Genomic DNA, 16,863 nt, shown 5'->3' on the forward strand with positions numbered 1-16,863 from the left:
GGGTCCCGCAGCCCAGCTCCATTGTCCCGGGGCTGGGGGCGGGCGCTGGGGCCGCCCCCCACAGCTGGGGATGCTGAAACTTTTTTTTTTTTCACGTTTCCGCAGTGTCACGATTTCCGCTTCCCTCCTTCAGAGAGAAAAAAAAAAAAATTAAAAAAAAATTCCACGGCCAACCCCCTACCCCGAGCCTGAGCCCGCGCCCAGCCCGAGCCCGGCTCGAGCTCAGCCCGAGCCCAGCCCAGCCCAGCCCGGCCCAGCTGAGCCGAGCCCGGCCCCAGCCCGCGCCCACCCCGCCCGCGCCGCGGCCATGGAGGACCCCGAGTCCGAGGGGACCGCACCGCCGCCGGGACTGAGCTCGCTGCTCCCCCCCCGGGAGTTCCTGCGCTCCCGCAAGGGGCAGCTGCTGCTCGCAGAGTCGGTAAGGACGGGACACCGGGGCCGGGGAGCTGCGGGAGCCACCCCCGGGCAGCCGGGACCCGGGCGGGCTCCGCCGGACCGAGCCGTCCCGGGCCGCTCCCTGTGCGGCTGAGGGAGAGGGGGCGGTGGCTGAGGGGAAAACTGGGGGAAAACAACCGAAGGCAGACGGGGGCAACAACTGAGGGGAAAAATGGGGAACAGCAACCGAGGGGAGACGAAGGGCAACAAGTGAGGGGGAAAATGGGAGAAGACAACCGAGGGGAGACGGGGGCAAAAAGTGAGGGGAAAACTGGGGGAAAACAACCGAGGGGAGACGGGGGGCAAGAACTGCGGAGAAACGGGGAAAACAACCGAGAGGAGGTGGGGGCAACAACTGAGGGGAAAACTGGGGGAAAACAACCGAGGGGAGAGAGAGGCAACAACCAAAGGGAAAATGGGGAAACCCGTACCCCAATGGAGGAACTGCAGGGCTGTCTCAGAGCATAATGGATTTAGTGTAATTCAGGCAGAGCACATTAGAAACCAGAACTTGTCACGTTAGACTTCCAGAGCATGAAGTGTGTTTCACTATTGGGACCCCTTTTCGGTAAAAAAGCGCTTTGATTTCGTTTTAAGCTCTTTGTGGTGTAATCCAGTAACCATTGGGGCTGCGGTTTGTATTATCGGCTGGTGGCAGGTTAGGGGGCAGCCTGTCCTGAGTGTGTCAGGAAAGACTTTACTCATGAATTTATGATGTGTGACATCAGGCTGTCCACCACGGTCACTCAGCTGCTGTCCCCAGCCCTCCGGAGCCGCGTTTGTCACTGACCCTCAGAGGGATGTGCTTGGGCTGGAGAGCTGCCCAGAGGGACAGGCACCAGCCCAGGTGGGCACAGGGCCAGGGACACCTGGCCTGGATCAACAGGTGGCAGCAGGACCAGGGCAGTGACTGTGGTGTGAGACTTTCTGGAATTTTACAGGTAAAGGCTTAAACCTGACAGCTGAAGCAGTACCCATGTGATAGGGAAGGAGATTGCTCACCCCATGGGGAGTGGGTATTTCACACCAAAATTTAGCTTCTGAATAAGAAGCTTGTTGATTGAAATTAGATGTTCAACATCGTTTTTGCTAGAAATAATGATAAATTCAAACACTAAGTTTGCTGGAGTTTTGGCAGCAGATAGTCAAATATCAGGACAGCCCAAACTGGCAGTCAGGTCCATGGAGCGCTGTTCAGATGTGCACTGTTCTGGTTCAGGGAAGGAAACCAGGACATTCCAGCAAAAGAAAGATAAGGAACAGACAGAAGGAAGCAGGATTGTCTGTGACCAGCTGGTGGGGACCACTCTGAGGGCTTGTGAGGCTGTGGGCACTGCCCTGTGGCAGAGAGACAGGAACAGCCAGATGTGAGGCTGGCTCTGAGAGGAAAAGCATTCACTCAGCAGGTCAGGATGGCTTCAGGGGTGGAGAAAGCCTCGGGCTGGGTAGCAGCAGGCCATGGGCTTTATCAGCTCCACCAAAAAAATGCCAGCTACCCCATCCCTCCTCCAGGTACCCATCACTCACAACATGTGGAGTTTACAAAACCACTCATTTAAAAGATACCAGAGCCCAGCTAACCTGGCTCCTTTGGCGTGTATTTTTGTTACATCCTATAACACACACTGGAATTTCCTTTACAAGCTTACAGCCACTAAATGATGGCTTTCAGGCAGCCTGGCTTTTTAACATCTCAGAATGATGACATATTGGAGGAGTACTGTTCTGGTCATGGGATCAGACTCACCCTTTGGTTGTCATAGAGAAGCACTGACGATGCCTCCTTGGAGTAATAAAAACTGCTCTGTCTTGACAAAACAGGGATTTATCCTTTGTCAGGCCACTCAGGGCTTCCCAAAGGCATGGCTGGCTGAGAGCAGCTCAGAAATCCCATCTGCAGAGAGCTTTCCTTGTGCTCCTTGCAGGCCGAGCCCACGTGCTCAGGACGTGGTTTCCTGGCAGTGGTTTCTCTGCAGTTGTCTCAGCTTTGCCAGAAGAAACCCTTGAAGACAACGCAGGCCCCAGAGTAAATGCAGCCTGTACACAATTAGAGAAATGCAGTGCCAAATAATTGAAGATGAGTCCAAGTTAAATCTATCATGGTTTAAATCTGTTTTTCATCTTTAGCTTTGTATTTCTCGTCTTGAATGTTTAATTTTTCCTCTGACACGGTGCTGATGTGGGGTGGGGTTGGGTTCTGCATAAATGTATGGAAATAATATTCATGGATGCACTTTTTGAGCAGTGCTTTTTGTTCAGAAGCAAAGTGGGGTGCTCATTACTGTTACAAATGTCACATTATTCAGCATCTTGGCAGTTCCCCAGAAATGCACTTTATTTCTGCAGCTCTCGAGCCGTTTTTGAAAATAATATTTCCACACAGAGGATCCTCTGGATGTTCAGGTGTGATTATCTCTGGTGCAGTACCCATGCAAACTGGGCATCTAGAGCAGGCCAGGCTGGGATGGAGCTGATAATAGGTAGAGGCTTAATTACCTCAAACTTTATTCAGATAAGGAAGATATCCTCCCCCTATGCCCTGATCCTTTGATCTCTACAGAATCACAGCGTAGTTGGGGTTGTATGGGGCCTCTGGGGAACATCCAGTCCACCTCCCCTAACCTGCCTGATTAATTTTTTATTCCACCTGGGACATCTGTAAAGACAAAGAAGCAGTAGCATCAAATACATTCATAAGCTTCACTATCTTTCATAATCCTGTTTATTTTCACTGCCTGCTCCCTCCATTTTCTAACCACCATTTTTAATCTTACAGGTTACTCTTTATTCCTTTCTATTCTCCCCTTTTCCATGCCACAGTTTCTTCCACACATTTTAGCACTCTTCTTAAGCTGCTGATTTTTCCTAACCACTCAGGTTGCTGTGTTGAAGGTCAGCTTCTCATCCTCACTCTTTTCCACCCTTCAGGAGATGAGTTTTCAGCTCCCTGTGTCCTGTGTTGGAGCCATTTAGCAGCCGCTCTCACACTGGCACCAGAGCTTGTCTGGGCAGGATCCCAGCTATGGGTTCTGCTGCTCACCTGCCTGTTCCACTCCAGCCCTTGTGGCTGCTTTATTGGCATCTCCTCAGTTCCTGAAGCCAGCATGCAGTGGCACTGCATTTTCTTTCAGTTTTATAAAAACACGGTGAGAATAAATAAAATTGTGCCACCTTTGTGGTGACATAAAAGGATGTAGAAATCATTGTGCCTGTTTCTCTCCTCTTCTCCTGTCTTTCTCTGTCTTTCCAGTCTCCTCTGACCTGACCTTCGTAACTGAAACTCCAGATGCTCGGTGTAAGCTCTCCTTGGAAGAGGCCCCTGTGCCTTTCTCAGGGTCTGTGGCCAGGCCTCTCCTGCAGCCAGTTCTGGAGGAAGCAGCAATTTCACCTCCTCAACAAGTGCAGCAGAGAGGTAGTAACTGAACAGCAGAGAGCACTGAGTGCTGCACTTTGTCTGTCTGACAAGAATACAAGAACAAAACGCACTCTTGCCCAGAAGGTGACACTGCTGCCCACTCATAAAGCCTTAGGCAAAGCTGTTCTCTCCTGGGGAGGGAGGTGAGAGCAGGAGATGGGACCAGGAGATGGGGGAAGGAGATGGAGCTGGAGATGGGAGCAGGAGATGGGGCAGGAGATGAGGAGCAGGAGGTGAGGAGGAGATGGGAGCAGGAGATGAAGGGCAGGAGATGGAGCAGGAGATGGGGGCAGGAGATGAGGAGGAGATGGGAGCAGGAGATGGAGCAGGAGATGGGGCAGGAGATGAGGAGAAGGAGATGAGGAGGAGATGGGAGCAGGAGATGGAGGCAGGAGATGGAGCAGGAGATGGGAGCAGGAGATGGGAGCAGGAGATGGGAGCAGGAGAGGAGGGGCAGGAGATGGGAGCAGGAGATGAAGGGCAGGAGATGGGAGCAGGAGATGGGAGCAGGAGATGAGGGGCAGGGAATGAGGAGCAGGAGATGGGAGCAGGAGATGAGGAGCTGGGCAGTGATGCCTCCCAGCATCCCCATATTCCCAATGGGTCCCAGCAGGTCTGTTCTCCCTCCCCTAAACTCCTCTGGAGCTGCCATGACCTCAGCACTGCTCAGGCCTCCCTCCCTTCAGGGACACTGTGCTCTCAGCATTGTTTTTTAGGCCTTGAACTGCAAGCTGGTTGTACAGTAAAGTGTAACTTTGTAATGCCTGGCCACCCTAAGAACACAATATTAAGTAATAATTGCATGGAATTCAATGGGAAAGTTACTTTCTGAAACACAATACCCAAGAAGGGTTTTGTGTGAATGGGAGTGTACATAAAAGGTGCTTAGTGAACAATCAGGCTGCTTTTTTGCCAGGATTTTTTTTTTTATTTTTTTGCCAAGCTGTGAAAGGTTCCTGTCCTGCTCTCTGCTGCATTAGAGCTTCCTTCAGTGCATGCAGATATTCCTGCCCTGTGGAGTTGGCAGCAGTCACACCAGCCTGGCAGCAGCAGTGCCTCAGGAAGAGCTCAGACTCAGCTGCTCTCAGTGCTCAGGCTGCAACCCCAAGTGAGGGGAAGAGAAAAAAGCTGTGTAAATACAAATTGACAAAACTGATAAAACACTGCTGCTTTTTTTTGCCTCCCAGAAGCTGCAGTGCTTTCTGAAAGTGCTAGCAATGAACTTGCAATGGCATGCAGACTCTCAGACTTCCTCTCTAGCTGCTTTTTTTTTAAGCACAGATACAGAGCTCTAACAAAAATCAAGGTCCATTGCTTGACCTTTCTCTGAAGTGACCCTGAAACACACAGCTGCAGGAAAAGAGGTGCAGAGGTGCACAAATGTGATGTGCAGTGGAACATTTGACAGTCCTTGGAGGGGTCAGGGTATAGTCTGAAAGGTGCTGTTGAGTTTTTAGAGCACCTTTGAGTTTGCAAGATGTTTTTCACGAAGACTTGAAGTCTGGAAAAGTATGTAGGTAGGTGTCATCATTTCTGAGTGCAGACTGGCACTGCAGTGTTTGTATTGTGGGAGGGGAGGTGTATTTTTAAAATGTTAAGATAACATCAAATGCTTCAGTTAGTAGCAGTGCACTTACATGGTCAGAAAAGGCACCTGCTCACTTGTGTAATTGAGAAAAGACAGTTATAGGTAATATCCAGTATTGCTCCAGGAGCCCACAGCTGTGCATTCCAGCTGTCAGAAGAGGAAATGAGAAACATCATCAAAACCCTACAATCTGTGGGCTCTTGTATTACACAGGGCTGTTCCCAAGCTACCAGGGAAGTTTGGCATTGAAATCCATGTCAGGGCAGTGCCAGGAGACAGAAAAGACAAAAAGCAAAGAGTGAGTGCAGTACCAAGGTGCAGTGCCATGGTCATCACCTGACAGACCTCAGGCACCTCCTTCCTCCTGATCCTCTGGCTCTTTCCAAGATCTGCCTCCCTCCCCTTCCTGTGCCTTCCAGCCTTCCCCCAGTGAAGGTATCTAAAAATACCATCTTTCAAATCTTCGTCCTCAAAATCTGGTCTGTTCTTTTTTAGACATTCATTTCACATAAAATCTCGAGTGGCTCCAGAATGAGGAATGATGTTTAACTGCAGACCAATTTCCAGTCTTCAGAGCCTTTCCCCTTTACTAATACCATCAGTAATCTACTGAAATCAAAGGGTTCTTGTGAATCAAAGGTGCCTTTTTTTTCCAATGTGCCTGGAGGTGCAGTTCTCCCCACAAGGGGCTGCTGCCAAGTGGAGAGCAGGATGGGCTGGAGTGAATCCCAGCATTGAGGGTGGGAAGGTGGGAATGCAGTGCCTGACCCTGAGGGCTGAGGAGCAGGCAGCAGGACACTGCTGTCATCCACCACCCATGCAGGGCTGCTTTGAACAAGTGACTGGCCTGAGAACCACATTTTAAAATAAACAACTCATATTTCCCCAGCTTCTCTGGGTCAGACCATGTAGAAAGCTGAAATGCTCAGACTGATGTGTGTCTTCAGCAGCATCCCTGGCACAGAAGCAGGGATCCCCTGGCACCCCAGCCCCTGGGATCAGGGGCTCCTTGGTGTGTTCCTGCTCCTCTTTCACCCTGAGTCTGATCCTCACACCTGCCCAGGGCTGAAAGGAGACAGCAGGAGCCTTCCCTGGCACAAATTGCCATAAAGCTGATAAGAACAGACCACAGAGGCTCTTCCTTTCACTTTACACCTCGTCAGGAAAGGTTTTTTCTCAGTGCAAAAGCAGTCAGAGCCCAGGAGTTACTGAGCAAAGAGAATGGAGATCAAAGGCATCTCAGCTGTGCAGCATCACCTTACAGATCTGAAACTTGTCTCTCTGCCTTCCCCTTGCTGCTCCAGTAGAATGGATTATTTAACACTGCATTTAATCCTCTCTTAAGAGATCACTAGGTTTAGTTCAAGTCTAAGATCTGCCATTGGAAGGGTGTGGTCAGTGAGACCTGCCCTGAACCCATCACCTGTGCAGCTCAGCCATCACACACCTGCTTTAGCCACACAAAGGAAGGTATTTTTTCAACACCAGAACAAAAAGAAAATGTCATGTATAGATGGTGATTTCTTTTTATTCCAAAAAGACAGAGAACTGTGCCTAAATTATGTTCCAGAAATGCAAGTGAAGCGGATTCACAAAGCAAGTGGAGCCTTTTTTCTTTGGGGTGGGAAGGGAATAGGTGCCATGGTGGGAAGAAGGAAGTTCTCTCTCCTCTTAGGAGTTGTCAAGCTCTGATAAATCCACTTCCCTTCAAAGAGTTCTTACCACTTTTAGCTCATAGGAAGAAAATACTACACTGAGGATGAGATACAGGGAATGAACTCCCTCCCCTTTATGAAAATAAGAAAAACCTGCAGAGAGGCTTTGTGAGAGTAAACACCTCAGAATGGGGTAAACATGAACAAAGGGGCAGATGTTGCCAGCCAGCAGGCCCATGCAGAAATGAGCTCTGTAAACTATACCAGCTCAGTTTCTAGAACCAGTGAAACAAGAACAATGCATAAACCTTTAAGATAAATATAGTCCCTTACTAAAAATGTCACATCCTCTCTAGCCTCACCAGCCAGTCCCAATGGATGGAAACAGTTTGTTCCAGCTGTTAGCATCCTGCTCAGGCACTGACTGCTTTCCCCAAAACACAGGCTGAGAATAAAGGCTTGGTAATTAATTACACCAAGAAATTATTTCAGTGGGATTGAACTGCTTCGTTATACCGAGAAATTATTTCAGGGGGATTGAACTGCTCAGTTGTCCCCTAAACATAAAAGGTTTTTTTGAACCATGTATTTGAGTGTTGAATGACCTCTCATAGGAGTAATTACCAATTAATAATTATAGGAGCCTTATCAGTCAAGTGTAATGATGATTTTTTTCTGAGGTTCAGGTGGTCCCCAAGAACCTATGGTAGCAGCAAACAAAGAAATCCACAGAGCTGAAATTTAATGTGGCAAATGCATTGACTACCTTTGCAGGAAGCTACATCTGCCTTTAGATGCATCTGGGGGAAAATAATCCATTTATTTTCAGTGCTGTGTGAGTGGGAATGTCAGTGTCCTGATTTGGAATTAGAAGTTAAAAAAATCTTTGTAATCTACTGCTCAGTCTGTGCTCACCAGAAACGTCCCTGAGCTTTTGGAAGGCAGAGATTTGGCTCCAGGAGGAAAGGCTGGGCAGAGCAGCCCAGGTGCAAACTGGCACATAATAATGTGTAATTCTGCATCCTGCCCACTTTTGTTACTTCAGGCTAATTTGATTGAAACAGCACCAGTTCCCATGCAAGGCAGTGAAACAGGAGGGACTGGAGCCTCTTTTTGGAGGGGACCAACCCCCAGTAGAGCAACTGAAAATGGTCTTGAGCTTCTCCAGGGCTCCCTCACCATCCTCTTATACAAACACAGTCCAGGAGTGTAGGACAGCACTCTGGTACTGCCTGGTTTAGGTGAAAATGCATTTTCTAAAGTTGTTTTCCCATTGTGAAACTTTCTATTTTGAACCATATTCTAAAGGTATTTCAATTGAGTGCAGGAAAAAAAAAAGCCATTTTTCATTATTTACTAGTTAGGAAACATTATGGAGATAAACAGAAATCTGTGGGAGCTATCTGTCCTATTACTCTCTAAAACAGCTGCCACGCTGGAAAACTGGAACCAGACACTTCCAGAAGTCACAGAACAATTAATTCTTGTCCCTTTTCTATCCATCAGCAGCAGACTTTATTCTTTCAACTCCAAGATTATACATGCTGAGTTACTTCAGGCTGTCTGAGCACTGATTTGGGTTTCAAATGAGAGCTGTCACAGCTGAAAGCTTAGAGCTCTGCTTGCCTGGCAACACCCCACTCTATTTTCAGAATTATGTTGTCAGAGCTGTTTACAATCCAGAGCAAATTACTGACTTGGAGAGGTGCAAATCCACCCAGCGCTCCGGAAAAGCGATTTCACACACGTGGAAATAAACACCCTCACTTCAGATTTATTCTATGCTCAACAACAAAAATCATTTGGCCCAATGAGAAATAAAAAAAGTAGGATGCTGAAGGTATGCCAGCAACAGCAGCAGCCCTGACAGAAATACACAGGGAAAATAACACTTCAAAGCTGCTCAGCTGCCTACGGCTCTGCTGTTCCATGCAAATAACTTCGAGTTTTCCCTCTACTTTAGGTGCTGTCATTTATCATCTTTATCTGCTATATTGCATCTCTAGCAGCTTCTTTCATGATGGCACCACTCCTAGAGTTTCTGCTGGCACTGTTTCTTTTTTTTGCCTACGCCTCCAAGCTTAATGAGAAGTTTAAAGGAGTCCACTGGCCTTTGGCGGTAAGTGAGATGTGCAACAGAAACCTTCAGGTTTAATTGTGAGTGAGAGGGGAGGGAAGGTGCCTGGGCAGGAGTTCAGGGTGACTGGAACAATTTTGCTGCCCTCTCAGAAACTTGTCCCTGCTGCCTCTGCTTCAGAAGGTCCCAGAGCACTCTAAGCTGTGCTCTGCTCTGCACTGCAGCTTTTGGAGTGCTGACACAGGGCATGGCTTTATCAAAGCACAGAATGTGTGCCCAATTCCAGGCATATGGCTTAGGGCCAGCATCAGCCCAAGTCTGCCTGCTGGGGGCTCCTTATTGCCACCCCTGCAGAGGGGGAAGCAGGTGTGTTGTTGATAATGGGCAGACTTGTGAGGCTGTGATTGAATTCTCGGGCAGAGTAGCACCCAGAGACAATGTGAGCTGCTCTGGGAAGGGGCAGCTCTGGCCAGTTCATGCTCACAAAGGAACCCAGTGGCTGCTGGGGCAGTGCTGGGGCTGCAGGAGAGCCCTGGCCACTGGATGGCCCTGCAGTCTCAAATATCACTGCAAAGGGAGCAGCTGCCTTTACTAATACTTCAAAAACCCTTTCTGATCTTATCAATCTCGATTCTCTTTTGGTACCATCAGTAGTTCATTGCATTGAGATTTGAATTTGAGCTCTCAGTGGATAAAACAATATCAGTGACGTTGGCTATGACTCTGCTCAGCTCTCAGCTGGTAATCTCTGTTCCATCATTTTCCCATTTTCTACATGCATCTGGTTCCAGAACTAAGACAAAAAAGGCACTTGTGTGTTTGTTATGCCCATTACCATAACATATTGCAGGCACACAATGTAGATAACTGACCTTGTCCTGACTTCAGAGGAGTCAGGTTTCTTGCAGGATTTGTGCTTTGAGACAAATCTTACTCCTCCATCTGCTCTGGAAAAGCAGAAGAGCTAATCATGAACAGAGCTGAGGGTGCCATTATTGCAGCCCTCGTGATTTGGATGTGCCCTGGACACAGCTCTGTGTTAGAGCTCAGTGCAGAGATGTCCCTGCTGGTGTGACAGGGCACAGCCCAGCAGGACAGATCCCAGGGGTCACACCAGGCACAGCCTCCTGGGGCAGGCTGGTGGACATGAGAAGTACAAATCATTCCAGCACCAAACCAAGGGTTTGGTTCCTGAATGAGGAGTTGCACAGACAGCTCTCCCTGGAGATCACCACACAGCCCTGCATCCACAGAGAGACAGGCACCTGTTCCCACAGAGCTGGGACCTCCTGAGCCTCTGGGGCCACAGCAGTTCTGCTCAAACACAAGGTTTTTGAGGCATTTCAGATGATCTTCCCATTAAAGCCCTTGCTGTGCTCCAAGGCAAGCACCCCACACAGCCCTCCCCAGGCTGAAGGGTCTGCCTGGCACAGGCAGGGTGGCAGCAGGATTTATCCAGCACCTTCACCAGCAGAAGTTTCTGCCAAGGTTCAGCTCTTCTCTTATTTAGAACTGTTTCACAGATTAGCAGTTCCTCCTGTACAGCAAACCAGGCTGTGCTCCCACACCAGCAAAGGCACTGATGCAACAGCAGAGGGGCTGTGTGTTGGTTCCCAGGATGGGTTAGAGGAAATCCTTGACCAGTCTGAGAGGGCACCGTTGCTTCTTCCCCAGGATTTCGTGCGCTGTGTCACCGCTGCCATCATTTACTTTGCCATCTCCATTGCTGCTGTCTCCAAGTACGGTGATGGAGCATCGAAAGCAGCAGGGGTGAGTAGGCATCAGCTTTCCACCTAGGTGCTGTGCTGAACTGAGTGCACTTCAGTGCATGGATGCACTTAAAAAACAGTTCAAATATCACCCCACTGCAAGTCATAGGCGTTTCTTCAATTAACTGAGAATTCATTTGCCTAAAGCAAAGAAGAAATGGTCACTTATTCAGAAAAACATGTCTTGAACCAATTAATAGATTTTCACCCTAACAGAGCTGCTCAGTGTTAACTGTACCCTTAGGGAAGGCACCTGTTCTGCTTTTTAATTTTACTAGCTGCTCCTGAAAGGAGTGTCAAGATCCTTGAATGGAGGGAATAATAATAATGATGATGATAAAAAAAAATTTACTCAAACCTGTAACTGCTTGGGTCAGTCTAAATTAAGTAATTTCAACCTCCTGCCTCTCCTGCTTAGTTTTATTTGGATGAGTTGAAACAAGAGCAGTGTCATTTTACCCTCCTGCACGAGGACTGCCCAGGAGAGAGCCTTCACCCATCAGCATTTTGAAATACAGAAATACAATACAGACCCTGCATCTACAATTTGACTCTAAGCATCAATAATGTATGCAACATAAATAAAATTCGCATAACAATTTTTTAAGCTTGGGAAGATCAGTGCCCAGTGGTGTGGGCCAGCAGCCCTTCCCAAACCATCCCACAATACAAACCCAAACCTTGTTTAATCTTTGTCCCTGCAGTGAGCAATGGAGTGTGTTCAGCCCAGGCTCCTCTTCCAGCACCCAGCTTGGCACAGCTCTGCTGCTCTGTCACTGGAGAGAAAATTCCAGAATCATTTAATCTGTCTAGTTCACTCAGCAATAGACACAGCTCCTTGCAAATAAGTGGAGAATTATTTCCCAAGAAATGGAGGTGATTCCTTGGTGGCAGAGGTGCCCTGGGACAGTGGAGGTGCAGGAGGTGCTGATGTCCAGAATGTGCCCAAGAGGGCTGCAGGGATAGAGACACCCCTGGTCACCTCTCAGGCTCCCAGAGCAGCTGTAATTCAGGTGACACCAATGTCTCACAAACCATTTCTCCTCCCTGCCTTTTTGGAAAGGCACGGGCCAAAAAAGCCATGGAGTTTTTGTTGTGTGGGTTTGGTGGGGTTTGGTTTGTCCCTGACAGACTGGAGCTGTTGTTAAGGACAGCATTATTTTGCCCTTTCAGGTGTTTGGGTTTGCAGCCACCATCGTGTTTGCCATTGATTTCTACATCACCTTCAATGACCTGGTCACTTTCCTCAAGCAGGGCGGCTCCGATTCCCCCGAGGGGCACAAGACAGAAGGTGGGTGAAATTCCCTGCTTGTCACACGAGCTGCAGGGTGAGATTTCCCTCTCCGTTTCACCCTTTGCAGGGAGCAGGAGCTCTTGCTCAGTAAGAGCAGTTTCTATTCTTGGTTTGTCTGCCACAGCTCTGCTCGGTTAGGAAGCTGCAAATGGAATTCCAGTGATTTATGAAGATAACCTGAAAGCCAGGAATGTGACGTTTCTCAGAGTTTCACATCTCACTTTGAAAAGCCCTAGATCCAATTTTAGAAATCACCATGCAGTACAGATTTTCTTTCCCTATTAAAATGTCTTGTTGTAAAAACAAGGAAACTTCTACCTTTTTTTCTTTGTAACTTATAATTAGCATCCATTAATCCACAGCTTTTTGTGTCCAAATAGTGCTTTTCTCTTTATCATTTCCTTATCATGATTGCCTCTTATCATCTTTGACCATCTGTGGGCAAATGACCTTAAAATCCAAGGGTCAAACAGCATAAAATTAACAAGGTTGCTATCAATTTTTTTTCTATTCTACTTCAGATCAGACAGATCTACTTAGGAGAAGATAAAAAGAAGGTGTTGGGTGTTCAAAGCCAGTTCAGGCCAGGACAGGGGTAGTTGTTCTGTAGTTTCCAGGAGCCCAAATCAGGCATCATGTCCCTGTGACTCCTTATTGCACCCACACGGATTAAAAAGACTGCTCCACACTTAAAAACAAATAAAAAATATCCCCAAACACCTCATCTAAAACCCCTGAAAAGCCAAACACCCAAGGTGTGTATGGTATCCTAGGAGGGGAACAGCAGCACTGACTGTCTCTTCTGGGGATTTTAGTAGACTGTTAAGTGTTTTTTTCAAGCTTTAGGCTGAAAAGAGAGACAAAGGAAAAAAAGAATAAAAGGAACAGGAAACAGATTGTAAAAGCTAAAAACTGAACTGCTCTCAGAAGATGATCAGGTGGCAAGGGTGCAGAATTAGGATACAGATAGGATCTAATTCCCCTGGAGATGGAGGCACAAATGCATAAACTCACAGAAGTGCAGTGACACAGATTTGTGTTGGTGTTTGTGGCTGTGCAAGGAGGGCTCAGCCCTGCAGCCCCAGCCTGTGTTTGCTCAGGGGCTCCTGAGTGCTGAGGCCCGAAGGATGGAGCTCTGTGGGCCTGCTGGGGTTGCTCAGCAGCTCAGAGCTGCACACAGCAGTGCCCAGAGCAGAAGGATGCCAGCAGGGCCTCTCAGCAGCATCTCCCAACTCCTTCAAATACCATTTCAGGTCCCACACCTCAGCAAGAGCTGTCATTTCCCAGAGGTGTTCATTCCCAGCCCTCTGTGCCCTTCAAGACACACCCTGTCAGCACAGCCTCTCTGTCCCAGCCAGAGCCACAGCTGGGGGATTTCCAGTTTGCATTTTCACTCTTGTTCCTTGTTTCACCCCTCAGATGAGGACTCCGACTCTGACTCAGACTGAAGAACCAAACACCAACCAAGCGTGAAGGGAAGATGATCAAGCACTTTCCTCCTTGCTGAATGCACTGCCAATTGAAATATCCCCTCATTTCAGCCCCTTTCCACTTCACTGTTTATGGAATCACCAGAGCACAGACAGGGCAGTGATGTGGAAAAGGAGACTACTCCCAGTGCCATTGAACACTCCTTGGCAACTATAGATCCTACAGCAGATCTGTGCAAACAACACAGCTCAATTCTCTGTTGCCCCTCCCCACCCAGCACATCCATGTCCCAAGTAAGTGGGAACAGCATTTGTAACATTTACAGCTTTTAATGTGCTTTCATCATTCCAAACCTTTAACACTTAGAGCTTTTATATTTCTTGACATGCCAAAGAGGAGAGGTTTGGACGCCTGTTTGTATTTTTCTTGATTAACTAACAGTATTTCTTTATCCAATCTGAATACTCCCAAGCACTGAGGGCAAGGAGTGCAGTTAACATGTTGGTTTCAGTGCCTTTGTATCTCCTGCCTATCTGTGACAAGAAAAGTGACAACTGGAAATCTGCAGCAAGAACAAACCTCAAAGTGTAATGGTGCTGCAGGGCAGCTGGCTCATCAGACCTTCAGTATCCCTTGTTTTAAGCTGCTTGCATGGAGCCACATCCCCTCTGCTGCAGTTTCACCACAGGATGGGGTGAGCAGGTGAGGCAGCTCTGGGCAGCCCTGTCCTGTTTTTGTGGAAGCCCTGGGAGTGTTTGCACAGCCAGGGAAGGCAGGCTTGGCAAAAACCTCCAGCAGGACCTGCCTGGAGAACCTGCAGGAGTTTGTGCCCCAGGCAGCAGTGCTGATGTCCTGCCCCGTACCATGGCCACTGCTGTTGCCACACTGAATGCACCCAGGCCCCAGGAGGGCAGTGCCCTCTCCCCACTGTGCAAAGGCCAAGAAACCGACCCCAAACTACAGAATGTCTGCAATGAACTCATCTCCCCAGCCCCCTTTTTCAGTGTGGTTGAGTGGAGTGGGTTGGGTTGGTTTTTCTCCCCTGGAAGGATGTGATTTATCTTGTGGTGGTGTATTCCAGGGAAAAAGCCCAGGTAGCACAACCTCCCCTGGAATATCTGTGTCCATTTATAAATCCTTGGGAATGCTTGGGAAGAGCGTGGCACGCTCCGCACAGGTGGCATCACACAGGTCTGTGGCAAAGAAACCTGCATGGGTGTTTTAAAAATGAATACAGTAGCAGAACAGGTGTGATTAAAATGAGAGCAGATGGTACTAACAGAGAAAGTGAAAACCAGGGATGAAACAATAAAGGCAGATTTCCTTTGGAATCAAATCAGCTCCAGGTCCCTGTGGCAGCTGGCAGCAGGACAGGGGAGCTGGCAGGGAGCAGGGCTGCTGCTCAGGCTCAGAGCTGTCCAGCAGGCACTCCCACATCTCCTGCTTCTGACCACTGACACAGTCAATGCAGAACAAGTGGGACAGACAGTCTCTGATTGATGAGAAAGATCTCTTTGAACCTTTTCCTATATAAACCCCGTGTTTCTCTCCCTTCTCTTGTCATATTTTACTGGCACACACTGTGATGTTCAGGGGACCTGGGCTCATTTTTGTACTTGTTTTGTATTTCTCTTTTTTTTTTTAAAAATGTACTGCATATCACAGCTGGAGACATGGTTAATATTTAGAAACCATGCTGGATTAAACTTCTTTTAATAGAAGTGTTGGGTGTCTTTACTTACTTGAAGACCTGATTTTGCCTGCTTACCTGATTTTGGTGCTTTGCCCAGCACAAGGGACTGTGGCTCCAGGAATCCTGAATCTCTACTGGGGAAGGGGCACAGCACAGAGCCAGCCCTGGGGACCAGCCACAGGTCAAACCTCTTCCTTAGGGCATGAGATGAAAAAATTTACCCAAGAATTTATTCTAACTATTGAGTAGACATTGTGGATTCAGCGCTCTCTCTTGGCAACCAATAACCCTGTAAACAACAAAGTCCCCTTTGGGTTCATCCTTCACACACCCAAAATATACTGAGGTTTTCTGGTCATTTGTTCCATGTTGGTTTAAAGTAAACAGGCAGCAAACAAAATGTTCATTAGTTACTTCAGGACTGCTTTAGCAGCTTGCAGTGAGTGCCTGCAACCTGACAGGTTTTTTAGTCCTTGATGGCTCAGATTATTTCAAAGCAGTTTGTTCCCAGGGCCAAGCACTTCTGTAAGATCCCAGCTTTTTGTTAAAAAAGATCTGTTCCCATGACTGAAAGAAAACATAGTTCTGTATCTTAGGGATATCATTTCAGAAAATTAGATTTAAAATAATTACTTCAAAGCCAGCGTGGATTGGGGTGGAAGTGCTGACTCAGTCTTCTGCCCATGTTCTGCCACAAATACTGCATCAAGTTCAGGCTCTGGGGCACATGAAGGAAAAGTCAGCTTGGCTTTTTGGGTTTTTTATTTGTTTGCCTGTTTTCAACCAACAACATCAAAAGGGTGCTGGGAGCACTCTGCAATTCAGGAGACAAGCACAACACCCCACCTGCAGTGTGGAGCCCAAGTGAGTGCTGATTCATGGCCTCCTCAGACACCTCTTTGCAATCACAGTCACTCTGTCCGTGGAGGAGCTGCTTCCAAAGCCCCCAGAGCCCAATCCCTGCCCTCACTGCGGCACCTGGAGCTCCTGGGCCTGCCCTAGAAGGAGTTTCCAACCCCAGGTGTGGATGAATCCTTGTAGGAACAATGCCAGAAGTTCCATGAGCTCAAGGCCACGGACAGGAAGGGAAAGTGGCACCTCAGGTGAGTTCACTCAGCTCTCACCTGCCTGGAGGGCTCTCTCCCTCCTACCAAGCTTTTCCATTTACCTGTGGACTCGTTCAGACTTGTGCAGTGATTTTTGGACAAAAGACCTTTCCAAGGAATTCAAATACCTTTCCAAGTGGCTGGTTTAGATTCTGACTGAAGTAGGAGGCTCTGTTATCCTTTGAGCACTGTCCATTACTCCACCTAACTGTGCTTTTCACTTGATGCTGTTTGAAGTTCCTCAAGTCCTCAGTTTCCATCTGGCAGTCACTCCCAGGATACCAGGGAAGAGCAGAGCATCTCAGCTGCTGTGCTGGAAAGCAGAGCACAGCTGGATGCTCCTGCCTCCAGTCATTGTCCTTCTGCTGAGGAAGTTCACTGGGCACAGTTCTGGTCAGGA

General features: G+C 48.1%; 1 protein-coding gene across 2 annotated transcripts; it reads left to right on the top strand.

The window, feature by feature from the left end:
• Window positions 1-116: 116 nt before the first annotated feature.
• On the top strand, window positions 117-15,385 carry CMTM3 (CKLF like MARVEL transmembrane domain containing 3). 2 transcript variants are annotated; one of them, XM_074551045.1, is made up of 5 exons: window positions 117-418; window positions 9,057-9,212; window positions 10,845-10,940; window positions 12,113-12,230; window positions 12,358-13,580. In XM_074551045.1, the coding sequence occupies exons 1-5, from the start codon at window positions 308-310 to the stop codon at window positions 12,369-12,371; spliced, it is 495 nt and encodes a 164-aa protein (XP_074407146.1). In that variant the 5' UTR covers window positions 117-307; the 3' UTR covers window positions 12,372-13,580. The 2 variants fall into 2 exon arrangements, with proteins under 2 accessions (XP_074407146.1, XP_074407145.1); XM_074551044.1 differs by lacking the exon at window positions 12,358-13,580 and adding an exon at window positions 13,653-15,385 and having other exon boundaries at window positions 125-418.
• The last annotated feature ends 1,478 nt before the right edge of the window (window positions 15,386-16,863 follow it).

This window comes from Zonotrichia albicollis, chromosome 13 (assembly GCF_047830755.1).
Source record: "Zonotrichia albicollis isolate bZonAlb1 chromosome 13, bZonAlb1.hap1, whole genome shotgun sequence".
Classification (NCBI taxonomy): domain Eukaryota; kingdom Metazoa; phylum Chordata; class Aves; order Passeriformes; family Passerellidae; genus Zonotrichia; species Zonotrichia albicollis.

What these genes read in the sequence shown, in the direction of transcription:
- CMTM3 (XM_074551044.1), top strand. Translation starts at nt 308, where the DNA reads ATGGAGGACCCCGAGTCCGAGGGGACCGCACCGCCGCCGGGACTGAGC. An exon ending in AGCTGCTGCTCGCAGAGTCG is followed by an intron (nt 419 to 9,056) that starts GTAAGGACGGGA and finishes CCTCTACTTTAG; the next exon opens with GTGCTGTCATTTATCATCTT. An exon ending in GAGTCCACTGGCCTTTGGCG is followed by an intron (nt 9,213 to 10,844) that starts GTAAGTGAGATG and finishes CTTCTTCCCCAG; the next exon opens with GATTTCGTGCGCTGTGTCAC.